Below are 20333 nucleotides of genomic sequence, written 5' to 3' on the forward strand. Positions count from 1 at the left end.
GAGGTATGCCAGAAACAGTGTATCATGAAACTGTTTAAGCTCATGGAAGCTTAGGAGGCATTTTTACAAAACATTCATTCATGGGATATGGGTGCTGCTGGCTGGCCAGCCCTAATTGCCCTTGAGAAGGTGGTGGTGAGCTGCTTCTTGAACTGCTGGCGTTCACGTGCTGTACGTTGACCCACAATGCCCTTAGGGAGGGATTTCCAGGGTTTTGACCCAATTATTTATGGACCTGTTTGCACTTTGGGCTGATTGAGTTGGAGAAGGGAGGCACCACTGAAGTGGAAATTGTCAAATTGGTCAGAATTTCTGTTCCTAGCTCCTCTTGGTAATTCCTAAAACTGTGATTGTTGGAGATGGTACAGTGCAGGTTTACTCAATTAGGAAGTAGAAGATTGACCTGTGATGAGGGCCTGAGTAAATGTTCCCTGCATTTTCTGGAAACTGGAAGAATGATAAAGGTGATCCTGCTGAAACATCAAGGTTGTGAATGGGCTTAAGGTAAACATGGCCATATTCTCGTGATAAGGGGCCAATCACTCATGATCTTGCTGAGAAGAATCTTTTTCACTGAAAGGTAGCAATCTCTAGAATTCTCGTCAATGGGGTTGGAATGTTTCATTGCTGAGCATTCTTAAAGCTGAGATGTACAGATTTTTGGTGTCTCTGGGAATCATGTGATTTGGGGAATGGACAAAAGTGAAGTTAAACCAGAAGCTTATATTGAATGGAGGAGCAGACTCGAGGGCCAGATGGTTTACTCCTCTTATTTGTAGTGATCTTCATGTTCAAATAGTACAGTGTTAAAAGTGATTGAGTAAAAACAAGACTTCGAAACAAATATAGAAATGTGGTTTTAAAGCACTTTCTTAACTGAGTAGGAAATCATGAAAGAAAAACAAATGAATGTTAGTGATAGCAAGAACTGCAGATGCTGGAGTCAGACAACACGTTGTAGAGCTGGAGGAACACAATGTTAGTGCCTGTTTTTATATGTGCAAGGTGCTCCATTTTACATGACATAATTTTGAATATTGCTTCCATCACTGAATTTTTGACAGTGTAACTTTATAACAATTTATAGTTTACTGTTCTCAGCTGTCAAGAGGTTAAATCCTATTTGTTTTCAAGTCAAGTTGAATGAGACATAATGGAGAAAATAGCGTATTGTTAACTATTAATGAAAATGTGTATGGGTCAGAACTGAGAATCTATTTGTGAATCCATTCCTTATTGGCTAATCACTGGGAATGTCTCCCGATTTTAGCATTTTTGTGAGGTGATTTAGCCTTTGTGGCCATCCCATTTATTATGCTATCAAGTGTTTCTCTACTAAGTGACCAAATGCTGGTAAAAGTTGGTTGCTGAGTTCTAGATTTGTACTGGTGGGAATTGGAGTGGAAAGCTAGCTGGTTCTCGAATGGGGTCTTCCACTTAACAAATGGGTTAGTAAAGAGCACACTGGGGAACTTGTCTTTCAATGTACATATAAATCAATTTTCCTCTTCACAGAAAAAAAGCAAAGACCATTTTGGATTGGAGGGTGATGAAGAATCAACGATGTTGGAGGACTCTGTGTCTCCCAAGAAGTAAGTGCAAAAATAAAACATGCAAAAGACCTATTTTTTAAAAACCATGAGACCCACATAAATATATTAGTACACAATCCAGATAAAGGAAATTGGGAGCAAGGCTTATAACGTAGTCAGGACCAAATTCTTTCTAAAGTGGTATGGCATCTTTCTAAGGAAGAAATGTGTCGCCTCTACTTCACCTTACCAGTATTTGTAATTGTACCTTAAGACTTTGTACCTCTTCACCTGTGAAGTGAGGAAATATCCCTTTTAACAATGGCCAGTTCATTACGCATGAAAAAGACATTGAATAATATCTGATTTTAAATGGTTAAATTATGGGATTGGGTTGGATAAGCTAGGAATGTATTTCTTTGAATATAGAAAGTTGAGGGGGGTATCCCCTAGTACAGTAGTAGTGTCCCTACCCTTGGATTGGGAAGCCTGGGTTCAAGTCCCAACTGCTGTAGAGGTGTGTAATAATATCTCTGAACAGATTGATTAAAAAAAAGACAGTTGTGGGATAATCTCATCAAAACTGCTTAAAACAATATGCAGAGAAGCAATCTTCTTTGGAGTAATCTAGAATGAAGCCACATCCTAAAATCCCCGAAAGTTGCCACCCAGGTTGATAGGGTTGTTAAGAAGGCATACGGTGTGTTAGGTTTTATTGGTAGAGGGATTGAGTTTCAGAGCCATGAGGTCATGTTGCAGCTGTATAAAACTCTGGTGCGGCCACAGTTGGAGTATTGCGTACAGTTCTGGTCGCTGCATTATTGGAAGGATGTGGAAGCATTGGAAAGGGTGCAGAGGAGATTTACCAGGATGTTGCCTGGTATGGAGGGAAGGCCTTATGAGGAAAGGCTGAGGGACTTGAGGCTGTTTTTGTTAGAGAGAAGGTTAAGAGGTGACTCAATAGAGACATACAAGATGATCAGAGGATTAGATAGGGTGGACAGTGGGAGCCTTTTTCCTCGGATGGTGGTGGCTAGCACGAGGGGACATAGCTTTAAATTGAGAGATGATAGATATAGGACAGATGTCAGAGGTAGGTTCTTTACTCAGAGTAGTAAGGGCGTGGAATGCCCTGCCTGCAAAAGTAGTAGACTCGCCAACTTTAAGGGCATTTAAATGGTCATTGGATAAACATATGGATGATAATGGAATGGTTTAGGTTAGATGGGCTTCAGATTGGTTTCACAGGTCGGCGCAACATCGAGGGCCGAAGGGCCTGTACTGCGCTGTTATGTTCTATGTTTTATGTTAGCCCATTTAGTACTGCACTTTATCCCAGACAAGATAGTGAAACTTCTCTCTTCCCTTTTCCAAGATGAATTTGACACTGGCCAATTGGAACTTGTAAGCCCGAGATTGATTGGTCTTTGTTCAGTAATAGTACTGAAGAGTATGAAAAAGATCTGTAAATAGATTTCAGGCAGAGATCTACTGTGATCAAGTTAAACGGTAGAACTGGCTTGAAAGGGGCTGAAAGGCCTAATTCTGTTTCTACATTCCTGTATTCCTTTATGATGAAATGGTGTAATACGATAAATGCAACTATGGTTGAAAAAATAAGCAACAGCTTGAATAATGTCATCTAGGGATGGGCAAGAAACATGGGCCAGCCAGCGACACCCACATCCCACAAATGAATAGGAAAAAAGTTCTGATTTTCTTCATGTAACTTATGTATAACATATTAATATTTATTTATGTGCACTGTTATTTTTGCAGGTCTACCATCATGCAGCAACAGTTTAACAGAACTGGAAAAGTGGAGCATGGATCTGTGGCATTACCTGCAATTATGCGTTCTGGAGCTGGGGGTCCAGAGAGCTTTCAGGTTGGAACAATGCCACAAGCTCAACAACAGGTGACCAGCGGGCAGATGCACAGAGGACATATGCCTCCATTGGTAAGAAACCATTGAAATGCCTCCATTGAAATGAATGAAGATTTTAATTATTATGCCTCTGGATTCACTCTCAAATATGCTGCAAGAAACATTTAGAATTGGTGCATATTAATCAGGTCCCGTCTAAATTCTGCTCCACTGCCTGAGAGGAGAAAAGTTTGAGAGATATGCATGGAAAGTTCTTTACGCAGAGGGTGGTGGCTGCCTGGAACGTGTTGCCAGCAGTGGTAGTAGAGGTAGAGGCGGGCACGATAGTGTCATTAAGATGTATCTAGACAGATACATGAATGGGCAGGGAGCAGAGGGATACAGATCCTTGGAAAATAGGCAACAGGTTTAGATAGAGGATCTGGATCAGTGCAGCCTTGGAGGGCCGAAGGGCCTGTTCCTGTGCTGTAATTTTCTTTGTTCTTTGTTCTTTATGTCACCTGCCCCCTCAGGTATCTGGCTGATAGTTGTACTTTCTGGATTTACTTGCATGTTGTTAAAGCAATGACTATGTTTTTAAAGCAGAAACCCTGTATGTCAAATCATTTTAACACCAACATAGTTCAATAGATTTTTCACATTCATGCACAACCAGTCATTTAATTGTTACTGTTGTTGTCTAGGATTGGTCTAATGTTCCCCCTCATTTGGAAATTCACATCAGTCGTACTTGTACAGAAGAGGCATGTGATAGAGCAAAGTGATCCCACAACCATCACATTCGATCAAACCTCTGCCGTCCTTCCACATCCTTTCATGAATAATGGTTGACAATTAAGAATTAAATTCCCCATTTTAATACCTTCAGGTTACCATTGATGAGACTGGACCAGTCATAGAGATATATAGCATGACCAAATATCCTAAATTAATCTAGTCACATTTGCCAGCATTTGGCCCTTATCCCTCTAAACAACTCCTATTCATATACTCATCTAGATGCCTTTTGAATGTTGTAATTGTACCAGCCTCCTCCACTTCCTCTGGCAGTTCATTCTATACATACGCCACTCTCTGTGTGGAAAGGTTGGCCCTTGGGTCCCTTTTAAATCTTTCCCTTCTCACCTTAAACCTATGCCATCTATTTTTGGGCTCCCATACCCTGGGGAAAAGACCTTTAATTATTCATTGTCTCCATGCCCCTTATGGTTTTATAAACCTTTTATAAGGTCACCCCTTGGACTCTGATGTTCCAAGGAAAATAGCCGCAGCCTATTCAGCGCCTCTCTTTAGCATAAACCCTCCAACCCTGGCAACATCCTTGTAAATCTTTTCCGAATAATTTCAAGTTTCACAACATCTTTTTGTAGCAGGGAGACCAGAATTGAATGCAGTATTCCAAAAGTGGCCTCACCAATGTCCTGTACAGTCACAACAGGACGTCCCAAGTCCTGTACACAATGCACTGACCGATTAAAGGCAAGCATACCAAACACCGCCTTCACTCCCCTGTCTACTTGCGACTCGACTTTGAAGGAACTATGAACCTGCACTCCAAGGTCTCTTTGTTCAGCAACACTCCACAGCGACCTTACCATTAAGTGTATAAGTCCTGCCCTGATTTGCCCTACCAAACTGTAGCACCTCACATTTATCTAGATTAAACTCCAACTGCCACTCCTCGGCTCATTGGCCCATCTGATCAAGGTCCCATTGTACTCTGAGATAATCGTCTTCACTGTCCTCTCCAGCACCAATTTTTGTGTCATCTGAAAACTTACTAACTGTACCTCCGATATCGATATCCACTTCATTTTATATATACGACAAAATGCAGTGGACCCAGCACTGATCCTTGTGGCACACCGCTGGTCACAGGCCTCCAGTCTGAAAAACAACCCTCCTCCACCACTATGCAAATACTATGCCTACAAGAACCGACCAGAGACTGGGAATTCTGTAGCGAGTAATTTGTCTCCTGCCTCCCCAAAGGCCGTCCATCATCTATAAGACACAATCCAGAAATGTGATAGAACATTCTTTATTTATCTGGATGAGTACAGCTCCAACAATACTTCAGAAGTTTGACTTTTGCCAGTAGCTCACTCAGTCTGCACAATGCCCGCTACAATAAACATCCACCTTTTTCATTACCAGTGGACATGAGCAGAGTGTGCCATATGCAAGATACACTACATCTAAATTTAATTTAAATTATTTCAATAAATCTGGAATATAAAGATTGTCTTGGTAAAGGCACTATGAAGTTATCATTGGTTGTCACACAAACCCATGTGGCTCACTAATGAGGAAGGAAAATTACTATCCTTACTTAATCTGGCCTCCATGTGAGTCTAGGCCCATTCTGAAATGCCTAGCCAGCCAGCCATTCAAATCAAGGACTGTTAAGGGTGGGCAACGTATTCTGACTTCTCCCAGAGACAGCCATGTCCCATTAAAGGATAGAACAAAAAAGGCAACTTGTCAAGTCTCCTTTTGCAGCATGACCCCTGATTTTTACTGCTGAAATGAACAAGGGCACCAGACACAGGAAAGCATCATCACCTACAATTCCTCCAGCAAGCTGCACACTCGTGACTTGCAACCAAATTGCAGTCCCTTTACAGTTGTTAGGTCACATACCTGATATTTGGCCATCGGGTGTTACATGTAGTCTAGACCGGGTAAAGGTGGCAGATGTTCATCCCTAAATGACCTTAGTGAACCATTTGGATTTTTAATGACTGTCAGTGATTCTACAGCATCATTACTGAATCTAGCTTCATATTCCAGATACGTTAATCTACTATCTACGTCCACTGGATTACTAGTACACAACGTTAGCACCATGCTATGATTCCCTGAGCCTGGAAGTTGAGTAAGGTTGGCTTTCATTGCGGGGTAGTTGGCCTTTTGCAACCAAAATGTGTGTTAGTTTTAAGGCATTTTGTTGCCTTCAAGCCACCTACTAGTAACCTGTCAAAGTAGTTGAACAAGGCAAAGTGGGTGAGTGGGTGGGTTTCCATAGGCAACCTCAACCCTTTCTGTTTGAAAACATGGAATAAAACTACTTCTTCGTCACAAAGCAAAGGGGGGAGAAAAATCACCCTTATGGTTTTCTAGCTAATACTCAACAACTCTTGAGTAGGTACCAAACTTTTGCCATCCATCTCAGAAGCATATTGAACCGATCATCAGGAAATCACTGTCTACTGGGAAATGATGGGTATCTCTGAGAGTCCTGTTGGTTGATTGGTGAAATGATTTGCTGTAATTTTGTAGCACATAGCATTCTTCTTATGCTCATATTGGAGGACTAACAAATACCAGGTTTTAATTCTAGATTTCAAGATTATTAGTAAAAGATGTGTATGTGTTGAATTTAAGTGTTTACTTGTGAACACTTCAGCTGTTCTGCATGTTTTATTGGGTGGTATTACTGGACTTTATTCAATGAACATTTTAGAAACCTATTCTCTTTGAAACAAAACCTTGTCTGCTTTAAAGCAATATTTGGAGAGCTGCAGAGTCCATAGTGAATTGCCAGTAACTTTTTGAGAATGAATGAGTGTTTTCTTTACTAGGATGTTACTAAGTTGCAATTTTTATAATTTGTCTTTTTTAGACATCTGCACAGCAAGCTCTCCTGGGAACTATTAATTCTAGCATGCAAGCTGTGCAGCAAGCAACAGCTAGTCTGGATGACGTTGATGCCTTGCCACCCCTTGGACATGATGCGGTATGTTGATTCTGATTAATTCACTGAACCATTGTATATTTATATTTTATTAGTAACTTCTTGTTCTGTGTATTTAAGTGCATAAATTTATGCATCAGTCAATGTTTCAAGATATGCCAAGTGAAATTAATTTGAAATGGATGTGAAAAACTCGCACTATGGCATCATTTTGAGAACATTGGATTATTGAATTTTGGGTCAGTTGGCTGAAGTATAGTGACTGCAAGTTCAAGGATTTGTTTTATTTTTCCTAAGGGACATTAGAATCATAAATTGCTAGAATTTACTTTATTACAAAGTACTCTATGCTTAAGGTCATGGTGCAAAGTGTCGAGAACAAATTCAAAGCTAGTCTCCATCCCTTTGGAGGAAATTTCTTGAGCATTTGTCTGTGACCATGTTAAGTCAATGTTTAGAGGCCACATTATAAATTGTGCAGCACATAGAAAGGGAAAAATGCAAAACATCTGCGACATGCAACCTTAATTCGACTGATAGAAATTCAATACAATGTTAATTGCTTCTATACTAATTTATTGCTCATGTCGTTGAACATTCTACTCATGAAAAGATCCAGTTTTGTCCCATCTGGAATACCGCAGATCAGTTCTGAATGTAGAGATAGCTGGTTGCCTGAGGGAAATTTTGCTGCAGAAATTTTTAATAATGCGAATGACTGCTGTGAAGATAAGAAATGTGCATACCATGATGACATATTGTATCTATTCTTAATTAGAAAAGAATCTTTATGTGCTTTGATCATCCATCGTGAGTCAAAAGAAGAGGTTTACAACCTTTAACAGGAAACAAAATGTGGTGCTGCATTCCACAACACTGGATTCAATGTACTTGTAATGAATTTCGGAATTGACAGTTAAAATTAAATTAACTGAGTTTTATGACATATTAAACTGAGGTAAATTTGAGGCCAAAGCAGGAAAATTGTGCTTGCTTTGGTAATCTACACCCATTTCTTTCGTAATTTAAAAAAAACCCAGTGATAGTCCCTTTGAGCCCCCAGGTTTGTAAAGTAAAAATGACTCAACTCTTCAAGCCAAGACTGATAATTAAGGGGCCCTATGCCTATATATCACTTGGGTGGCTTGCTACTATACCACCTTCAGAATATCTGTAATCCATTGGCTAGTCCAAAAATGGTTACAATACTCTAGTCTAAATTTAAACATTTGGATTATTTTATTTAATGATCCTCATTATCAGTCCATTTAATGTTCAGTGATGCATCCACATACTGAGTGTGATTCCTATCTATAGCAGAAGTATAAGTTTGGCATTTTAGGGAGTGAGGTAGTTTGTGTTTGAGCTGAACTGAAATTGAGGCAATGAATGTGGTAATTCAACCTCCGAACATACCTTGTGAGGGGCTTGATTTCAGAGAGATGGGAATTTTTGGGTAGATTTCAAAAAAACTGCTCGAAGGACTGTTAAGTAAAATGAATAAATAAGTGTAATTGTGATGACAAAATCTGACTGAATTAATATGGGCATTATTTGTAGGAAGTATGTGCAGAGGCAAAACTTGATGTTAATAGGTATGTTCAACAGTTAATCAGGGACAATATTAAAGATTCCAGTCTTGATGGATAATATTCAAAAAGAAATTTAACTGGACTATATTCTGAACAGAGAGCCTTTCTAAACTAAGCAACTCTTGGATTTCTAATGGCTATACTTTTGTAATGAAGTGTGAGGTTAGCTGCCTTAGTTATATACAAAACAAAAAAAAAAACAAACACTGCAGATGCTGGAAATCTGAAACAAAAGCAAATTGCTGGAGAAACCCAGCAGGCCTGGCGGCATCTGTGGAGAGAAGGCAAAGTTAACATTTCAGGTGACTCTTCCCCCAGAACTGATTGTAGTTTGGAGAAAGCATGGTATATATGCTGAAGATAGGGCGAGGGAGGAGGAGGAGGATCAAACAAAAGGTGGAGATGGAGCCTAGAGAGAGAAAAAAGCAGTTAGGCAAACAAAGGAATGGATAATGGTCAGCCTGGGAGAATCAATGGTAGTAGCCCATGTGATGACAAGGTCTGGTATGTGGGTGTCGGAGGAAGGTGATACGCCCTAAAATTATTGAGCTCAATATTGAGCTTTTGAAGGCTGCAGGATCCCCAAGTGGAAAATGAGAAACTGTTCTTCCAGCTTTTGCTGTTATATCTCGTTTAGAGCGGGATATGTTGGGATGAGCATCAGTGAATTGTAAATAATTTTTGTGAATGTGTTGCCATTTTAATATTTTAACAATTTTGACAGCTTCAAAATCTCCTACTGGAATAATGATACAATGGTGTAACTACCTTGTTAATAAATCTTTTACTTTAAATAATATTGCATGAAGCCTAACATTTGAGATAACTATGTACTGTTTGATAGAAGTTCAATCACCACGTAAAATTGATTAATATATTGTAGAAAACATATTCTAATTCCCATTTAAATATCAACGTGTCTTCAATGTATATTTTAAATAATTGAGTACTGATCACTGAGGTTTATTCCGGACAGTCTGTATCATTCACTAATGGGGTTGTCATTTTGCTGCTTGAGGTGCAGTGCTATAAGCTAAAAGCTTGTCACGTTACAGTTTGCCAGTCTGGCCATATTCTGATAAATACATTGACCTTGCTTTGCATGCTGTTATCCAGGTCATCCTATGGACCTAATAATTCATTGTATTATAATAATTCTTTTGCAGGTGTAATTCTAAATGTGTCAAAGTAATATGGCTCTTATTTTTAACGTGGGAAGTTTGTTTTCATGTTATAGGCCTCAAAAGCATGGAGAAAAAATAAAATGGATGAATCCAAACATGAGATCCATTCACAAGTTGATGCCATTACTGCAGGCACAGCATCAGTTGTCAACCTTACTGCAGGTCAGTTGAAGAGACAGTGTGTTATTCCAGTGTGTTTTTAAAAGATGAAATAAAATCTCACATTTATCAGGATCGTTGGTGAGCATTTTAATACAATGTGAGTCAGAGAATTGTGATTGTTCTCGAAATCTGAACAATTACAGCAAAGAAAGTGGCTGTCTGCAAGGCTAGTCCCACTGCAACATCCTTTGACCATATTGTATGAAATTGTTCATTTTGAGATGCTTATCCAATTCTCATTTTTGAAGGCCACAATTGCTTCTACCTCTACTACACCCTCTAAGGTATTACATTCCAAGTCTTAACCGTTCATCTGTTTTTGAAAAAATCCTCATGTTGCCATTAGTGTCTTTGCTAGCCATCTTATAGCCATTGCTACGGGATTTCAACTTCCCTGCTAAAGGGGAGAGCTCATTTCTATCTAGTTTGTCTAGCTCCCTCATGATTTCAAACACCACCTAGCAAATCTCCCTTTAACCTTTATCCTGAAAGGAAGGCAACACCAATATCATCTGTAAAACAAAGAATTACAGACGCTGAAGATCTGAAACAAAAACAGAAATTTCTGGAGAAACTCGGCAGGTCTGGCAGCATCTGTGGAAAAGAAACAAAGTTAAAATGCTAAGAGGCCAGTGACCCTCTTCCAAATGGCTTCAGAGCCAACTTCTTTAATTTAACCTTCTAGTATTTCTTTTTCTGCACTGGGAAGTTTGTGTTCTTCCTAATGCTTGGTGCCCAGAAGTGAACACACTAATGCAGTTGAGATCAAATTCATATTTAATGCAGGTTCTTCTGATGTATTTTTGCACTCTGTCTGTTTACAAAGATCATAATCTTGTTTGCTTTAACTCCACCCTCCAGGTGTGGACTCATCACTTCCCTGTACTGCTGTATCAAGACTTCTCTACTTTTTGCTGTGCCCTCCTTGCAATAAAGGCCAACATTCCACTTGCCTTTCTTGCAAACTTGGCAGTGTGGACTATCTGTTGGCATATCTCTCTCAATACTATTATAATAAAGTCAGGCCACCATATGCAGCACCAGGCATACCTAAAAATTAAGCTTTGAGCCTGCTAAAGCTGCAAGAAAGAATTGTGAGATAACAAGGTGTAGAGCTTCAGAGCTTCAGGGTCTAGGCCGGAAACGTCAGCTTTCCTGCTCCTCTGATGCTGCTTGACCTGCTGTGTTCATCCAGCTCTACACCTTGTTATCTCAGATTCTCCAGCATCTGCAGTTGCTACTATCTCAAAGAATTATATGCAGGCTTTAAGAAACATGCTGCAGACAGAGCAAAGTTCTACAGTCTTGCATCCAATTATGAATGTGGTGGTCAATTAAAGAACTTACTGAAGGAAGAAGGTGCACAAGCATCCTCCATCCTGAACAATGCAGGTGCTCAGCATGTTGGTGCAGAAGCATCTGGAACAATTTTCAGCAGAAATTCTGAGTGGATGATTCATCTTTGCCTCCTTATGATCCGCAGTATCACGGATAGCAATCTTTGATTCATTCCACATGATATCAAGAAATGCCTGAATTCACAACGAAAGCTTTGGCACCTGACAACATCAGTAGTTCTGAAGACTCTTGCTCTTGAATGAGCTGCATCTTTTACAGACTGTTCCAATACAGTGACAACATGAGCATCAAATTGCTCAGATATGTCCCAAGGATCTGTTTCTGTGCTGTATAACTCTATGACTCTATCCTCAGAAATCCGAACAAACCACCAGAAATAGGAACAGAATTGGGCTGTTCAGCCCCACAAGCCTGCTCAGCCATGTGGTAGGACCATTGCTGATCGATACACCTCATATCCCTTTCCTGCCCTTTCCTCTAACTCTTGATTCCCGACTGATAAAGAATGCATCTATCTCAGCCTTAAAAATACTCAAAGACTGCACACTCAGCTCTGAGGCAACACGTTTCAAAGATTCACCACCTCTGAGAGAAGAAATTCCTCCTATCTAGCCAATTGTTTCTACTTTCAGTACTAGCAAAGTTATGGGAGGGGTCATTGATATCAGTCAAAAGGCACTTATTCAGCAATAACCAGCTTACTGCTCGTATTAGGTCTGCTAGAGCAGCTGAGCTCCAAAAATCATCTGAAACCAATTATCTCAGCACCAGAAATTCACCCAAAGCCCTCCAACCTCTTCATCCTCAGCCTTTCATCCCCAGAATCATTCTTATAAACCTCCTCTGGGCCCCTTCCTAGCCAGCATATTCTTCCCTAGTTGTGAGGCCCGAAACACACACTCTTATTTACTCATGGAACATAGATATCACTGGCTGGCCAGCATTTATTGTCCATCCCTAGTTGCTGTTGAGAAGGTGGTGGTGAGCTGCCACCTTGAACCACTGACCACAGAGTGCTGTAGATAAATCCACAATGCCCTAGGGAGGGAATTCCATGACTTTGACCCAGCAATAGTGAAGGAGCAGCAAAATATTTCCAAGTCAGAATAGCAAGAACTTGCAGGTGGTGGTGTTCCCATTGTATCTGTTGCCCTTGTCCTGGAAGTGGTAATGGGTTTGGAAGGTTCTGGATCTTTGGTGAATTTCTGCAGTGCATCTTGTGGATAGCGCACACTGCTGCTACTGAGCGTTGTGGAAATGTATGCTTGTAGAGGTGATGCTAATAAAACAGGCTACTTTGTCCTGGATTGTGTCAAGCTTTTTGAATTTTGTGGGAGCTGCATCCATCAAGATTGGTGGGGAAGTATTCCATCACACTGCTGATTTGAGATTTGTGTGGGAAGAAACTTTGGGGAATCAGGAAGTGAGTTACTTGCTGCAGTATTCCTAGCCTCTCACCTGCTGTTGTAGCCACTATTTGTATAATGAGTCCATTTGAGTTTATGGTCAATAGTAATGTCAAGGATGACGATAGTCGGGATATGTGTGTGCGTTGACTGGGGGGGTGTAGATCAAGGATGGTAATACCATTTGAATGTCATGAAGCAGTGTTTTTTATTGGGGATGGTCATTGCCTGGTGTTTGTGCAGCTTGAATGTTACTTGCCACCTGTCACCTCAAGCCTGGATATTGCTGTCAATATTCCAAATGTGGTCTGACCAGAGCCTTGTACAGTACATCTCTGCCAATTGAACCTGCATGTTAATCTTAAACGAACAACTCCCTTTGTGCTTCAGGTTTCCCAAGCCTTTCCCAATTAAGAAAATACACCTCTGTTGGTTCTACTAAAGTATAACCCCTCACTTCCCCACATTGATTTCCATCTGCCACTTTTCGCCCCTCTCCTGACCTATCAAGTCCTTCTGCAACCTTCCTGCTTCCTCAACACTACATGTCCCTCCACCTATCTTTGTGTCATCTGTGAACTTAGCAACAATGCCGTCAGTTCCTTTGTCAGCTTGTTAATGTATAATGTGAATAATTGTGAACTCAACACTTAACCCTGCAGAACCGCACTTGCAGGAAAAAGGCAACCTTTTTCAGCTTGCCATCCTGAAAAAGACCCCTTTAACCCCACTCTCTGCCTTCTGTCAGTCAGCTAATCCTCTACCATGCCAGTACCTTGCCCCTAGCACCATGGGCTTTTAACTTGTTTAACAACCTCTGTGTGGTGCCTTGTCAAAGGCCTTCTGGAAATCCACATCCACTGGTGGTTCTTTGTCCAACTTGCTCACTACCTCCTCAAAGAATTATAACAAATTTTTCAGGCATGATTTCCCCTTGACTAAGCATGCTGACTGGGCTTTTTTTTTTACCATGCACTTCCAAGTACTGCGCAATCTCATTCTTCGTAATGGAGTCTAAAATCTTACCAATGACCGAGGTCAGGCTAACTGACCTATAATTTCCCATCTTCTGCTTCCCTCCCTCCCTCAACAGGGGTGTTTCATTAGCAATTTTCCAGTCCTCTGGAACCCTCTCTGACTCCAGTGATTGCTGTAAGAACATAAGAACTAGGAGCAGGAGTAGGCCATCCGGCCCCTCGAGCCTGCCCCGCCATTCAATAAGACCATGGCTGATGTTTTTGAGACTCGGCTCCGCTTACCCACCCGCACACGATATCCCTTAATTCCTTTACTGTTCAAAAATTTATCTAGCCTTGCCTTAAACACATTCAGTGAGGTAGCTTCAACCGCTTCACTGGGCAGGGAATTCCACAGATTCACAACCCTTTGGGTGAAGAAGTTCCTTCAGACCTCAGTCCTACATCTGCTTCCCTTTATTTTGAGGCTATGCCCCCTAGTCCTAGTTTCACCTGCTAGTGGAAACAACCTCCCTGCCTCCACCTTATCTATTCCCTTCATAATGCTATATGTTTCTATAAGATCTCCCCTCATTCTTCTGAATTCCAATGAGTATAATCCCAGCCTACTCAGTCTCTCCTCATAATCCAACCCTCTCAACTCTGGAATCAACCGAGTGAATCTCCTCTGCACCCCCTCCAGTGCTAGTACCTCCTTTCTCAAGTAAGGAGACCAAAACTGCACACAGTACTCCGGGTGTGGCCTCACCAGAACCCTATACAGCTGCAGCATAGCCTCCCTGTTTTTAAACTCCATCCCTGTAGCAATGACAGATAAAATTCCATTTGCCTTTTTAATTGCACCTGCAATCCTACTTTTAGCGATTCATGCAAAGGACACCCAAGTCCCTCTGCACAGCAGCGTGCTGCGATTTTTTACCATTTAAAACATAGTCCATTTTGCTATTATTTCTACCAAAATGGATGACCTCACACTTATCAACATTGTACTCCATCTGCCAGACCTTTGCCCACTCACTTAGACTGTCAATATCCCTCAGTAGACTTTCAGTGTCTTCTGCACACTTTGCTCTACCGCTCGTCTTAGTGTCATCTGCAAATTTTGACACCACACTTAGTCCCCAACTCCCCAACTCCCCAGAGATCACCACCAATGCCTGTACAATCTCCTCAGCTATCTCCTTCAGAATTCTGGGTTGTAGTCCATCTGGTCTGAGTGATCTATCTATCTACTCATCTTCCAGCTTCTCCAGCATCTTCCACTTAACGATGGCCACTACATTTACCTCTGATCCATGGCTTTCATGAAGTTCTGGTATGCTACTGGCATCCTCCACTGAACACTGTTGCAAAATGCCTATTCAGTTCCTCCGCCATTTCTTTGTTTCCCATTACTACTATTCCAGTCTCATTTTTCAGTGGTTCAGTGTCCACTCTTGCTTCTTTCTTACTGTTTATGTATCGTAATAAATCTTCTTGCAATCTTTTGTTTCCAGCTGGCTTACTCGCATATTTCATTTTCTACCAACACCTCACCACTACCTCCAATTGCCTTTTTATTTGTCCCCTGCTGGTTTTTAAAGGCTTGTTTTAAAGAATCCTCTGGTTTACCGCCAATCTTCAACATATTGTATGCTTTTTCTTTTGCTTTTGTGCTGTCCCAGATTTCCCTTGTCAGCCATCGTTGTCTTGTCCTCTCTTCAGCATGTTTCTTCTTCCTTGGGATGAATTTCTGCTGTGCTTCCTGCATTACACCCAGAACTGCCTCCCATTGCTGCTCCGCTGTCTTCTCTGCTCGGCCCCCTTCCTATCATCTCTGACCAGTTTCTCCCTCATATCTTTGTGGTTACCTTTACTCAACTGTAACACCACTTCATCTGATTCCAACTGATTCTTTCTTTCCAAACTGCGGGGTGAATTTTATCATACTCTGGTCATTGCCCCCAAGGAATTTCTAAGGTAGAATTGCCTGTTCCCTCATGGGCTCTACCACAAGCTGTTCCAAAAACCATCTCGTGGATATTTCGCGAATCCCTTTTCATGGCATCTGCTACCAACCTGATTTTCTCAGTCTACTTACATATTGAAATCCCCAATGATTATTGTAATAGTGTCTTTTCTGTCACCCGATTAATTTTCTGTCCCACATCCTGACTAAGAGGATGGCCCACATTTCACAACAGCCGTCAATCCTTGTAGTTCCTCTACTCTACCCACACAGAGTCTACACTTTCTTACTCTCTATCACTTCTTGCTATTGATTTAATTTCATTTCTTGCTAACAAGGCAACCCCATCCTCACTATCTGTCTGCCTGGCCTTTCAATGGTACATCTATGGTTGGATATTTAGTTCCCAGCTCTGATCCACTTGCAGCCACGTCTCCGTAATACCCACGACATTGTACATGCTCGTTTACCTTGTTTCAAATATATTTACATTATTTCATGTGCATATAAGTACAACACCCTAGGTCCTGTGTTGACAAGCCCGCCTTTGCCTAGTTGACCCCTTATCTGCTGTGCCTGAAGTTAGATTCCTGACCCTTTCCATGCTCTCTATTGTATTACTTGTTCTGGAAACTTTAATGACCTCTCCTGGGGCTACAGTGCACCCCTGCCACCATCCACCATCCACCACCACCACACCCCCCCCCACCACCAAGAAAGAAGAGTATATGGCAATTACTTTTGAAGAATTCAAACCGACCTCAAAAATCAAACCGAACAAGTGCTAATTATAGATAACACAGTGTGGAGCTGGAGGAACACGGCAGGCCGGGCAGCATTAGAGGAGCAGGAAAGTTGACGTTTTAGGTCGGGACCCTTCTTCAGAAGGGTCATTTTCTGAAGAAAGGTCCCGACTCGAAACGTCAACTTTCCTGCTCCTCTGCTGCCTGGCTTGCCGTGTTCCTCCAGCTCCACACTGTTATCTCTGACTCCAGCATCTGCAGTTCTTACTATCTCTAAGTGCTAATTATAGTACTGTATTGTTGTTTTTAAATTATTTGTTTTTAAAATGCTGATTTTTACAGGAGACCCTCTTGATACAGACTACACAGCAGTTGGATGTGCTGTGACAACAATCTCCTCAAACTTAACTGAGATGTCAAAGGGTGTCAAACTGCTGGCAGCCCTAATGGAGGATGAGGGTGCAAATGGACAACAGTTATTGAAAGCAGCCAAGAATCTGGCTTGTGCTGTGTCAGAATTACTCAAGACTGCTCAGCCAGCTTCTGCTGAGGTAAATTATCTCCTAATCATAAACCTTAGGATAAATTATCTTTCCAATCTAAATTTGTTATTCCCTTTTTAGACAGATGTGCAAGAACTAATTTAACTTGAAGTTCCTTAAAATTCAATAGAATTTGCAAGATTATATTGGGCATTTGTTATCAAATACAATTTGCAATCGACTTTTGGATATAATGAATATTTACTGATCCAAATTCCTAATCAATATATTTATTACTTGCCGTTAGAAAGGTAAAGCAGAGATGATAATTCATTATTTACAGCCTTCTGATCAAATTTACCCAATTAATTATTTAAAATGTAGCTTATTTAAGTCACTAATCATTGTAAAATGCTAAATTGGTAGGTTAAGCAGGTATGGATGTCTAACAGCCCCTATGGTTAGACCATTCCTTTTGGTTGAAGTCAATAAGTTAATAATTGCCACAGTTAGAATTTAATATTTTACATTTCAGCCTCGCCAGGTCCTGCTGACTGCTGCTGGGACTGTTGGCCAAACAAGTGGTGAGCTTCTCCATCAGATTGGGGAAAGTGACGCAGATCCACGGTTCCAGGTGAGTACTAACCTCTAAATGATTCATTTTAAATGTCATTTACCAAACATTAGTAATTTAAATTATTGATGTGATAATGTTCTGTTGAAAATTTATAAATCCTTTGTACAGTTTTCTGTAGGTGCACAAAAATACACCAGGAATATGTCAGGTGTTGCTTTCAAAACGGTAACTGTAGTTTATTGAGCCCTTCCATTGAATAAATCAATTTGCTGCAATTTTTGTCTAAATATATAATCAAAATTGTCAATAACATTAAATCTCAAATTATACTAACTGATTCAAATGGAAATTGGATTGCATTTTCCTCTCAAATGTGAAATAAAACTGCTTTGCAAATATTCCATCTGCATTGTTTGAAACTGGAGTAGCTCTGGTAAAATAACATTGTTTGGCAATGCTAATTTGACAGAATTCTTCAGTGAATCGAACTCACTTAGCAAGGTACGTCATTTTACAGGTGCAAATGCCATATGTAAAGACTGCTGTTATTGAGACATGTTGGCATGGAGAGTACGAAAACAATAACTTGCATTCTGTAGGATTGTAATTACACTATGGGCAGGACCTTGTAGTAGTGGTGATTCTCCCAAGCTATGCTATTTTCCTTGCAGTCTTCAGTCAAGAAAATGTTTCCACTGTAGCTGATCAGTTTGAAATATTGATAACAATGTGATAAGGGTAAAACTGTGTTTCCTTAATCAAAGAGATTCGCCAAGGCGCTGCATGGTAGGCTGTGAAAGGAAATAAGAGCCCCTGATGTTAGAGGCATACTGGTATGGATAAAGGATGGTATTGTTTTGATGGTATTAGGCAAGAACTTTCAAAAGTTAATTGAGGGCAGATATTCACAGACAAAGGAATTTCTGGGAAGTAGGAAGCCTTCAGAAATGAGAACTAGAGTCCAGAGATAATATTTTTCCCATCAGGGTGAAGGGCAAGGCTGGTAGGATGTCGGGAATGCTGGATGACGAGAGAAATTGAGGTTTTCTTCAAGAAAAAGAAGGAAGCATATGTCAAGTATAGACAACAGGGAACAAGTGAATCCCTAGAGTATAAAGGCAGTAGAAGTATTAAGAGCGAAATCAGGAGGGCAAAAGGAGGACATGATATAGGTTTGGCAAACAGGGTTAAGGAGAATCCAAAGGGATTCTACAAATATATTAAGGACAAAGGGGTAACTAGGGAGAGAAAAGGGTCACTTAAAGATCAGGAGGCCACCTGTGTGTGGAACTGCAGGAGATGGAGAAGACACTAAATGAGTATTTTGCATCAGTGTTTACTGTGAAAAAGGATATGGAAGTGAGAGAACTTGGGGAAATAAATAACGTCTTCTTGAAAAATGGCCATATTGCAAAGGAGGAAGTGCTGGACATCTTATAACACATAAAGGTGAATAGATCCCCTGACCTGATCAGGGTGGCATGATGGCTCAGTGGTTAGCGCCTCTGCTTCACAGCACCAGGGACCCAGGTTCGATTCCACGCTCGGGTGACTGTGGAGTTTTCACATTCTCCGTGTCTGTATATATTACCTCCGGGTGCTCTGGTTTCCTCCCACAGACCAAAGATGTGCAGGTTCGGTGGATTGGCCATAGTGTCTATGGATGCGTAAGTTAGGATGATTTGCCATTGGAAGTGTGGGATTACAAGGAGAGGGTAGGTGTGGACTAGATGGGTCGAATGGCCTGCTCCCACTCTAGGGATTGTATGAAGTGTATCCTAGAACTTCATGGGAAGCTAGGGCAGTGATTGCTGGGCCCCTTGCTGAGATATTTGTTTCATCGATAGCCACAGTTAAGGTGCCGGAAGACTGGAGCTTGGCTAACATGGTGCCACTATTTAAGTCAGGTGCTAAGGAAAAGCTAGGGAACTATAGATCCGTGAGCCTAACGTTAGTGGTGGGCTAGTTGTTGGAGGGGATCCTGAGCGACAGGATTTGTGTATTTGGAAAGGCAAGGACTAATTAAGGAAAGTCACCATGGCTTTGTGCATCGGAAGTCATATCTCACTAACTTGATTGAGTTTTTTGAAGAAGTAACCGAGGATTGATAGAGGGCAGAGCTGTGGATGTGATCTATATGGACTTCAGTAAGGCGTTCAACAATGTTCCTCACAGTAGGCTGGTTAGCAAGGTTAGATCACATGGAATATAGGGAGAACTAGCCAATTGGATACAGAACTGGCTCGAAGGTAGGAGACAGGATGGTGATGATTGAGGATTGCTTTTCAGACTGGAGGCCTGAGACCAGTGGTGGGCCACAAGGATCAGTGCTGGGTCCACTGCTTTTTATCATTTATATAAATGATTTGGATGTGAACATAGGAAGTGTGGTTAGTAAGCTTGCGATGTCACCAAAATTGGTGGTTTAGCGGATAGCCAAGACTCAGTACAACAGGACCATGATCAGATGGGACGGTGGCCCAAGGAGTGGCAGATGGAATTTAATTTAGATAAATGTGAGGTGCTGCATCTTGGAAAAACAAATCAGGGCAGGACTTATACACTTAATGGTAAGATCCTGGGGAGGGTTGCTGAACAAATAGACCTTGGAGTATAGTTCCTTAGTTCCTTGAAAGTAGAGTTGCAGGTGGACAAGAAGAAGGTGTTTGATATGCTTGCCTTTATTGGTCAGTGCCTTGAGAATAGGAGTTGGGAGGTCATGTTGTGACTCAACAGAACATTGGTGAGGCCACTTTTGGAATGCTACGTTCAATTCTAGTCTCCCT

The 20333-nt window shown here is 41.1% G+C and overlaps 1 protein-coding gene across 1 annotated transcript in view; it reads left to right on the top strand.

Annotated features, from left to right (window-relative positions):
• LOC109915675 (talin-1) overlaps nucleotides 1-20333 on the top strand; it is a 116283-nt gene that overhangs the window by 21447 nt on the left and 74503 nt on the right. The window contains exons 11-16 of the mRNA XM_048616649.1: nucleotides 1516-1592; nucleotides 3312-3492; nucleotides 7046-7159; nucleotides 9947-10055; nucleotides 16831-17039; nucleotides 17506-17604. Of these exons, the coding sequence (XP_048472606.1) occupies nucleotides 1516-1592; nucleotides 3312-3492; nucleotides 7046-7159; nucleotides 9947-10055; nucleotides 16831-17039; nucleotides 17506-17604 (789 nt within the window). The remainder of the gene's footprint in view (nucleotides 1-1515; nucleotides 1593-3311; nucleotides 3493-7045; nucleotides 7160-9946; nucleotides 10056-16830; nucleotides 17040-17505; nucleotides 17605-20333) is intronic.

The sequence above is a fragment of the Rhincodon typus genome, chromosome 1 (assembly GCF_021869965.1).
Source record: "Rhincodon typus isolate 14 chromosome 1, sRhiTyp1.1, whole genome shotgun sequence".
Lineage (NCBI taxonomy): Eukaryota > Metazoa > Chordata > Chondrichthyes > Orectolobiformes > Rhincodontidae > Rhincodon > Rhincodon typus.